Below are 10,303 nucleotides of genomic sequence, written 5' to 3' on the forward strand. Positions count from 1 at the left end.
CAGCTTTTACAGTGAATATCACCTTGGAAACCTGATAACCAAGCCCAAATCATCTAGGAATCAGTACTCCAGGGTCTTATTAGTACTTGTGCCAAAGTTGATGCTAGTAATGTGAGCAAATGCAACTTTGTACCTGTTTTAGTACAGGTATGTTTAGGCGGACACCTATATGTTTAGGCCATTTGGAGATATTTTGGCACCATCTTTGACCTTTGACCTTTCTCATGTATCATATTTTTTTTTTATATTTTTTTTTTTGGGGTTGGCCAACCAATGGTATGGAAATTTGGCGTTGAAACCGGACATGACACATTCTCCAGTTGGAGAAAACTGGATGTGACTTAGGCCGTGTTTACCGTCTCGGGGGAAAAAATGTGGCATCGTATAGCATGCAAAATTGTGAAAAAAATGTGATATCGATGAAGAGAATTGATCGAGGTAAACTCTTTATATCACTTCGGATGCCCATCTGGGTCCGGGGATAAGAAGAGGTTTTTAACCCAGAGTGTTGTGCATATTATTCTGGCCACTGAGCTGGTGTACATCCTTCAACAGGTCTGCAATCTGTTCCTCCTGAGAAGAAGAAGAAGAAGAAGAAGAAGAAGAGATAACAATAATAAAACAGCTTATTAATTTGTTTTCCGTCAGGCCACGCTGCCAGAACATGGAGTATTGTATAGGTTTATTAATTTCACGACATGGCCCATGTTTTTGCATCTCTATCTTACCAGTGTGTTCATCCGGTCAGCTGCTGACACGGCGACGCTCAGCTTTCTCTCATCCTCCTCCCTCTCCTCCTCAATGACCCCCAGCCTAGACAGACACAGAGGGGAAGAGATCATTGTATGTTTGATCACATATCTTTTCATTCATTACCTACTGAATAAACTGTCTTTCTTGTAACTGTTAAAGTTGACCTTCATCACATTCACTTTCTATCACCTTTTCCCCAAAACTGTGGATGTTACATTACTATTATTATTATTATTATTATTATTATTATTATTACTATTATTACTATTATTACTATTATGATGATGAATATTATTATTGTTATTGTTGTTACTATTATTGTTATGATTATTATTGCTATTATTATTATTATTATTACTATTATTATTATTATTATTACTTCTTTGCCTCACCTGAAGGTAGCGCTAGCGAGCTGCTCCTCACGGACCATCAGCATGTTCCTCAGGTCGTTGACCTCGGCCTGCAGCTGTGCACTCTGGTCCTGGCTCTGGACGATGAAGTCCTCCAGGCGTTTGGCCATCTCCAGCTCCCGCTCCGTCACCTGCTCCACCCCCAGACGCAGCTCTGACAACTCCTGGGCATGCTGGGAAAATGTGAAAGTTAGGTATTGTCGACTCAATTCAAAATAAGGTAATTGAATGGGGATTGGAAACTATACTGCACATAAACAGAGTTTGCACTTGTATGTGATAAAACATTTTTAAAAAAAGAAGCTATTTGGATCAAGCATTCCAGCAGCTTTGTTATACACATTGTTAATTCCTATCTGCTTTCAAATCAATGCTGTGACATTTCTTGTTTCATAGCTTTCATATTTTTTTCTTTTTCTGTGCCGTTCACTTTTTGTAAAGGGTCTTTTGGTCTTAGAAAAGCATTATATATGTTTGATATATTATTATTACTACTGATGAAGACTGTGTTTAATTGGGATAGTGAGTTGGACATGAGTTCAAATCCCACCTGGGAACACCACCACGAGTGTGCCCTTGAGTAAGGCACTTAGTCCTAAATTACTCCAGGGAGACTGGAGACTGTCCTTGTAATCTCTAATTGTAAGTCGCTTTGGATAAAAGTGTCTGCTAAATGGTAAAAATTAAAAAAATGTGCCAGAGAATTAAGATGAGGCAGTGTTACTGGGGGATAGTTGCGTAGAGATGGACTCACCCTGTCCAGTAGGGTAATCTGTTCGTTTTCTGCCTTCATCTCGTACGGCTCCTTGTTGTAAATGTCTTTAATCCAAGGTACTGCTGGAGCAGGTGGATGCTTCACACCACGGACACTCTGATAGAAGGGGAGATAGGGGGCATGGTGTTTATGATAATCAATCAACTACTACTGTTTTGGTTATGAACTGTTATCCATCATAAGGACTATACCCACCTCAATCTAGACCTAGACCTAGACCTAGACCTATACCTACTTCAATTATACCCAAATACCTGTATATGGTCAATATGATGGCATATGCAGCACTTTGTCAATTACAAAACATTTGGTCATGGGGTTGGTGTTGCCAACTTCTGACCACCCATTCCCCTTTGAGGCAGGGGTTTGATCTGCCAGATTGCACCTCACCAGTCTCCCTCCAATAAAGTCTAAGAAAGAGCCGAAGACCAACCCAACTAGCTTTACTAACGGACGTGAAGTCAAATAAGGTACGAAAAACTCACCGTCTGTGGTAATGAGATGTCAAGTGGAGGGTTGGCCCCCGTTTCTGTCTCCTGCCCTGTCTCCTGCCCTGTCTCCTCCTGATGCTCCATCGGGAGGTTCTCAGTGCTTGTTGTCCTCACAAGCTGCTTGGGGTGTGCCGGTCGCCTGTGGGGGGTGCTCTGGGACCTCTCCACAGGCTTCCGCTTGTTCTCCCTCTGGCTCCTCCGCTCCCTGGTGCCCCTCTCATCCCTCCCCTGGCTGTGGCTGCTCCTGGGGTCCACAGGCAGCTGCTGGAGGGAGGTGTGGAGAGGGCTGTACTTGCCCAGGTCCTTAGGGGGCACGTAGGTTGGCTTGGATAGGTGGCCCGTGTTGCTGCGAGGAAGAGAGAGGGAGATGGAGTTGGGTCGAGTCAGGTTTATGTTACTGCTGTGTGTAGCTAAGTACAGAATGAGAATACACATATACGTGGAGTTTTGCTGTGACAAAAACTCATAATAAAAGGTAGTGAAGGACGTGGAAGTCTCATTAGAAACTATGGAGGAAGTGGAGAAAATAAAAACATGTTGGGGCATGCCTATAGACGAAATAGAGAAAACTGTTTGGTCGACCACACACACACACAAACACCCACAACAGCATTTTCTCACTTGCTAATTGTGATCCTCGGGGCATTGGGGCCCAGTGATTCTGTAATCTGGTTCAGGATGGAGGGCAGAGGGTGTAGTTGTTCTATGGTCTCCTGAGGAAGAGAGGAGATGTGCATGTTAGGCCTTGTCCAAACACAACTCCTAGTCCCTACTCTACTCCTTGCTTGTCCAAACACAACTCCTAGTCCCTACTCTACTCCTTGCTTGTCCAAACACAACTCCTAGTCCCTACTCTACTCCTTGCTTGTCCAAACACAACTCCTAGTCCCTACTCTACTCCTTGCTTGTCCAAACACAATTCCTAGTCCCTACTCTACTCCTTGCTTGTCCAAACACAACTCCTAGTCCCTACTCTACTCCTTGCTTGTCCAAACACAACTCCTAGTCCCTAATCTACTCCTTGCTTGTCCAAACACAACTCCTAGTCCCTACTCTACTCCTTGCTTGTCCAAATACAACTCGATTAGATCTGAAAGGATTGGGATAGGTATGACAAAGATGGTGAAATTCCCACAGCCTTATCAGAGGCAAAGTGGAGCTACTACAGCGGGGGAGGCTTGTGGTGGTGGAAATCGGAGGACAGGCTCATTGTAATGCACGGAACGGATTGAGGAATGATCTGAAATGCGTGGTTGATACCATTCCTTATTCCATTCCAGGCATTACACTGAGCCTGTCCCCCGATTGCTACCTCCACCAGCCTCCAATTTCTACCTCCACCAGCTTCCCCTACTATTACAGTACCACCTTGCTCATATCGTTATGAAAGTACCGGTCCAATTCTTCTAGATTACAAAAATGTGGTAGTGGTAGTAGTAGTAGTAGTAGTAGTAGTAGTAGTAGTAGTAGTAGTAGTAGTAGTAGTAGTAGTAGTAGTAGTAGTAGTAGTGGTAGTGGTAGTGGTAGTAGGAGTAGTGGTAGTGGTAGTAGGAGTAGTGGTAGTGGTAGTAGGAGTAGTGGTAGTGGTAGTGGTAGTGGTAGTGGTAGTAGTAGTAGTGGTAGTGGTAGTGGTAGTGGTAGTAGTGGTAGTGGTAGTGGTAGTGGTAGTAGTAGTAGTGGTAGTGGTAGTGGTAGTGGTAGTGGTAGTGGTAGTGGTAGTGGTAGTGGTAGTGGTAGTGGTAGTGGTAGTAGTAGTAGGAGTAGTAGTAGCCCTATCCTCACCTGTTTCATAGGGGAGATGATGTCAACCAGCAGGCTGTGGAGCACGGCCAGTCGCAGGGGTAGGTCTACGTAGCCGTCAAATGACGTCGTGGCGATGTCACTGTCTTGGCTGGACACGGTGTGGAGGAACCCTCTCATCCCCTCCCACTGCTGTTGGAGGAAGTCGTTCATGAAGAGCATGTACTCCTCCTTCTCGCCGAACCTGAGGTTAGAGACAGTAGAGGTCATTAGCTGTTACAATCGCAATGGCGACAGTACAGTACGGTTAATGGGCTCCAAAACACAATACATTTACATTTATATTTACATTTTTGCCATTTAGCAAACTCCTTTATCCAAAGCGACTGACAACAAATACATTTCACTAAGTATGTGAATCATCTATCCATCAGTCATAGCAGGAAAAAGTAGTCTATGCTGGGGCCAGGGGCCATTAGCAGCCATTATGCTAGAAGAATTAAGTTTTTTTTTTTTTTAAACCAACACAGACACAACTGTTGTATTGCTAGCTCAGCTTTGAGGTGATTATCCTCTGAGGTATGTGGATCATAATGCGGTGATGCCTATGTGGAGCCAGACCCACTCACAGGGTGAAGTTGGCCAGGTTCTGGATGACCTTGGCGGTGAGGGTGAGGGTGCGGAGGGTGAGCGGCTCCGGGTAGGGCTGGGTCAGGCCGAAGAGGGAGGGGCTGAGGACGGCGGGACACAGGAAGCGGAGGAAGAGGGAGGCGGTGATGAGGCGCTGGCCGATCTCGGGACGACCCTGGTCCTCACACAGCTCCACCCAGCTGGAGAAGATCCTGTTCAGCTCCTCAGGGAAAGAACTGAGAGGGAGACAGGAGAGGAGAGAGAAGAAGAAGAGAGAGAAGAGGATAAAAAGAAGAGTGTGACGATCAATAATAGCTGCATGAGGGGACATCATCTTATACGCCAATAGCTCTGGGTATGACCACTCTCTCCATCCTCTCTCATTTCCTCTTCCTCTCCTCCCTTGCTTTCTCACTCTGTCTCTCACCCGTGCATCTCTGTGATCTTCTGCACCACCTCCTCACAGCTCTCTCTCAGGTGCCTCTGGTTGATTGACAGCTCGGAGGCGGGACATTTAAGAGGGTCCACTTCACAGCTCTCCACTGAGGCATAGAGTCTGGTTATGAAGTCTCCTGCAGGGAGGAAACGAGAGAGAAAGCGATAGAGAGAGCAAGAGAGAGAGAGATTGGACATTGCACTTTATTGTTGTTTGCCTGTTTGTATTATTGCTGTATGTATATGCACTATATATATGTTGAGACTTATATGTGGTTTACTATGCATATGTGTTCTATGTCAGTAATGATTGCCCTTCTGGGATGATTAAAGTGAACTAAAGTCAACTGGACTGAATCCGATCTGAGTTCCCCTACCGAGAGTGTCGATGAGGTACCTCTGCCCCACCAGCTTCATGTACTCATCGATGGCCTTGGTGGCCAGTGTGTTCTCTCTGAAGATCAGAGCCTCCTTCTCCCCCAGTCGCTCCACCTCTGCGCCGCCCAGCGCTATGAGGAACTCCTGGAAAACAAACACACACCCACAACATACATAATGGCTCGGAGCACTATGGAGATAATGTTGTTTTGTATTGTATTGGTTGTACTGGTTATCTTTCTCGATAACATAGTGAGTGATATCATATATTGTAAGGGAGATTTAATAATCCAACCCTATGTGGCACACACTGTGTAGCCATTATATTAATACAGTAGTTGTCTACAGAACTATGAATATTTTCGAAATATTTTGAATATTTAGGAAATACTCTATGTGGCCCTGGTCGTCACTTCTCCTCCATCTTGTTCACCTTGGCCTTGCCGATGCTCTGCAGGACGTGCACCAGCGCCCCCGCCAGCTCCTCCTTCTCTTTGACCGGCAGCAGTGGCTCCAGGCTCTTGCACATGCCCACATAGTCCACCGTCACAAACTCTGCAAACTCCTTATACTTCTCGATGGGCAGCACCTGCAGGTTCTGGAACCGGGCCTTCACTCGGAGAGAAGCCTGGGGACCCAGTTGCTCCTTGGCCCCACTGCCAGCGGCCTTGTAGGGGATGATGGGGTGCCACTTCTCCTGGAAGACCCTGCCTCGGATATCAGCCAGGGATATGGCCACGCTGCCCAGGGGGTGCAAGGTGGACTCGTCCCGGGAATGACGCTTCTTCTTGGGGTCTTCGTCGCGGAACAGGTGCAGGGTGATCTGGGACACGGAGGGGAGGTTGTCCAGCTCGAAGAACTCGCCCCAGAACAGCTGGCAACCCGCGGTCACGCCACCTCCACCGCCACCCGCTCCACCTCCGCCCAGCCCCCCGCCCCCGGAGCCCCCGGCGGAGGCATCTTGAGCCAAGCTGGAGCGGTTGGGAGACTTGCCCACGGCGCGGCTGCTGGTCCGGGCGAACAGGGTGCCGTCCAGATGGAGCTCGCAGTAGTAGCGACGCTTGGGGAGGAGGTCCTTGGCCTCGTTCACCCACAGGCTCAGGGAGTTCTCTGTCCGCTCACAGTTGTCCTAGCAACCATACAAGGGAACGTCAGAATGTCAATACATTGAATCAGAAAGCAGCATCAAGATACAAAATCACAATAATTAAGTAAAATAAGTAATAAGTAAAGTAAAATAAAGTAATACAGTAATAATGTGATGGTCGTAACCAGTCGTAGTACAGTGTAGTCAAAATGCTGAAAAGTACGATGAGATGAAATGCAATATAATACAGTACAAGTGGTTAAGTATTCAGGTAGTGTACACGTAATCAGGTAGTGTGCAAGTAGTCATACAATATATATTATTTTTGTAGTGTGCGTTTGGTTGGATTGGGGGAGACTGTGTTGTTATTTATCAAAAGGGTGTTTCCTCATTCACCCTCAATATAACCACTGCAGTCCTAGGTGATCGTGCCAACTTGGCCTTTACAGTAAGTCTTTCTTAGTGAATATAATGTTACCTTATTGGGCTGAGCAGCCCTCCTCAGATCCTCTATCCAGCGGTCTCTCTCTGCTGCTGAGGTGCAGCCAAAACAGTGGTTGTTCTCGGAGTTTATCACCTGGGACAGATGCAGCAGCATTCAATACAGGGTTGTATTGGACAGTCATTTTGGTTAAAGGCCAAAATCTAATTTTCATACAGTGATAATGCTGCTGGAAATACCCAGTTCAATTAAGCCATATTGGACTGGTAGGCCGGGTCAAGGCAGTTTTAAACACATGGAACACGATTACAATTAAGTTAGCCTCTGCATTGTAGCATTACAAGTGAAAGGTGAAAGGTCATGTGTACCTCGAAGCAGTACTTCTCTCCCAGGATGGAGCTGTGTACAGGCCTGATGACAGTACTGGTGTCAGCACTGAGATCCAGGCTCCCCGCTGCACTGACAGGGATGGACACAGACTCACGGGAATCATGGAGCCTGGAGGACAGACAGACAGACAGACAGACAGACAGACAGACAACACACACACACACACACACACATAGACACACACACACACACACATACAGTACACACACACATACACACACACACATAGACAAACATACAGACATACACATGCACACACACACACACAGACAAATATACAGACATATACACACACAGACACACACATACATACAGAACACGCACACACACACACACACACACACACACACACACACACACAGGGAGGAAGAGATCAGTGGTGATCTATGGTGGAGCCCTTATCAAGGCTGTAATAAAGAACATTTATGCTAATATACATTTGTCCACTCAGACTGAGTGAACAGTGGACAGATTACCTGTTTTTGTGCAAGCCAACATTGTTTAACTGGGTGTTGCTTTTCCGCATAGCTCCGCCCATGATGCGGCGCTTGATCAGTGCCTGAGGGCAGTGGAAGGTGGAAGAGGAGGAGGAGGAGGAGGGTGACAAGGAAGGATAAATGGAGGGAGGAGAGTATGGAGAGAGTCAGAGGGAGTAATAGTACTTGGGGAATGCCACTGTTCAAGTTCAAGTTCAAGTTCAAGTTTATTGTCATATGTATTAATACAATGAAATTCTTCAGCCTCGTCTCTCTCTGTAGTATCACACACAACAACATAATCCACAATACAAACAAAACAACAGTTCTCTACCTATTCAGCTATTATGACCAGCCCTCCTACGTATGTATGATGAAGTGTCTTTAATTGTGTGTGTGTGTGTGTGTGTGTGTGTGTGTGTGTCTGTCTGTGTGTGTGTGTGTGGGTGTGGGTGTGTGTGTCTGTGTGTGTGTGTGGGTGTGGGTGTGGGTGTGGGCTATTATGACCAGCCCTCCTATGTATGTATGACGAAGTGTCTTTAATTGTGTGGGTGTGGGTGTGTGCGTGCGTGTGCATGTGCGTGTGCGTGCGTGTGTGTGTGGTGCTCACCCTCACTCCGCCATCTTGACCCTTCAATCTGGGCGCACCTGTCGGGGCCATATGGTCGGGGCTGCATTCTGCAGGGCGAGGAGAAACAGTCGTCAATAAACAGTCACTCAATAAACAGGCGATTCAAAAATGCGTTGCTACTAATAGTTATCACCGCTGATCTATATAGACCATTGGACATGACTCCTGTTGTGAAATACAACCGTGAATTGAATATGGTTGGGTTCATCAGAATTAAGATCCACCTTAACCCCGATGGTCATGTAGAAATAGAAGGTTGTCTCAGTCTTCCTCTTGCGCCACATGTTGAAACACATCTTGCTACATATCTCTCCTATCTACATGTACATCTACATGCACGTGCATACACTAGAGTACAGTAGTTATATTCCGCTATATTTCTTTTCCTGCCTGTTTATTTGGAAACCGTCAGGGCAGGGACAGAAAGTGGTTAATGTAGTCCCCTAAAACTAAAAACTAAAAAATATAAACATTGCACACTCCTCTCAGTGTCATGCACACACACACACACACACACACACACACACACACACACACACACATACACACACTTCCTTCCACATTTCTGTTGAGGACAGAGACAACAGCACAAATAGACAAGGCCACTAACCTCAATGAAAATGACAGTACATTCAACTGAATTGTGAAGTATCTATTCTGAAATATAATTGATAACTACTATAGGGTACAGTTTCCCAGACACAGATTAAGCCAAATCCTGGATTAGAGTAGACTTTTTAGTCTATACATTTGCAGGCTTAATCTAGGTCACTCTTAATTCTTGAATGATTCACCCACCGATACGAGAATCTGACACATACATCAATTCTTAAAGGATGTGGTTTCAGCTGTTGAATTCTAGAGAAAGGCTCTCAAGACCAGAGCCTTTAAAGTGCAACCAAACTACACCATAGACGCTGATATATGGTTTACATACATCGACCCTGAAACAACTGAAAGCATAAAATCACATCTGCAAAAAATTAACAACTGTTTTACTCTTAGACGAGTGGCATGCCATGTTACTGTATGAACATGTATTCACATGTAATACATCTTATATGGACAAAATAATACACAGTGACTTTAGCCAAGGCAGTGATCAAAACAGAACAAAATGATCCATTACATTTCTTGAGACCAGCCATTCTTAATTTTCTGATTTGATATTATTTATTTTGTTATCCATTCCAGAACATTAACATGTAACCTGTAACCAAAGATTTTGTAGTTACTGCACTTAAGTACAGACAGAATACTTGGTTGGATCTACAGTAGATCTTACCTAAAGCCCCTCCACATACAAGCCAGCGTCTGAAGCCCATCATTGAGACAGAGAGATGTAGATGTGTGAAACCGGTTCCTCCTTATCAAGTCCTGATCAAGTCCCAGTTTCATGTCCCTCCTCTCCTCACCAAATGGACCTCAGTGTCAGTGTGGACATCAAAGAAGATCTGGAAGAGGCTGCACGTCTGTTCACCTTTTTGTTTTGCACAAGATCTATTCTATTCTATTGTATTCTATTCTGTGCTATTCTATCCTAATATTTTCTGTTCTATTCTATTCTTTTCTGCAGCATGTATAAGAGTAGACAGACAAACCGAGGGACGGACAGACCGAGAGAGTTAAGCTGCTCCAGTGACTGGCCTTGAATGGTCTAGTGGA

General features: G+C 45.4%; 1 protein-coding gene across 1 annotated transcript; it reads right to left on the bottom strand.

The window, feature by feature from the left end:
* Positions 1-453: 453 nt before the first annotated feature.
* On the bottom strand, positions 454-9,966 carry rasal3 (RAS protein activator like 3; the record flags this gene model as incomplete). The annotated part of the gene is made up of 16 exons (XM_080523872.1): positions 454-573; positions 729-813; positions 1,146-1,336; positions 1,918-2,034; positions 2,424-2,775; positions 3,051-3,142; positions 4,212-4,413; positions 4,799-5,035; positions 5,227-5,371; positions 5,612-5,756; positions 6,046-6,741; positions 7,178-7,276; positions 7,510-7,639; positions 8,008-8,090; positions 8,618-8,685; positions 9,924-9,966. 16 exons carry the CDS (start codon positions 9,964-9,966, stop codon positions 496-498), a joined length of 2,763 nt encoding a protein of 920 aa, XP_080379998.1. The 3' UTR covers positions 454-495.
* Positions 9,967-10,303: the final 337 nt, after the last annotated feature.

Source organism: Nansenia antarctica (genome assembly GCF_963989245.1).
Source record: "Nansenia antarctica genome assembly, chromosome: 2".
Classification (NCBI taxonomy): Eukaryota; Metazoa; Chordata; class Actinopteri; order Argentiniformes; family Microstomatidae; genus Nansenia; species Nansenia antarctica.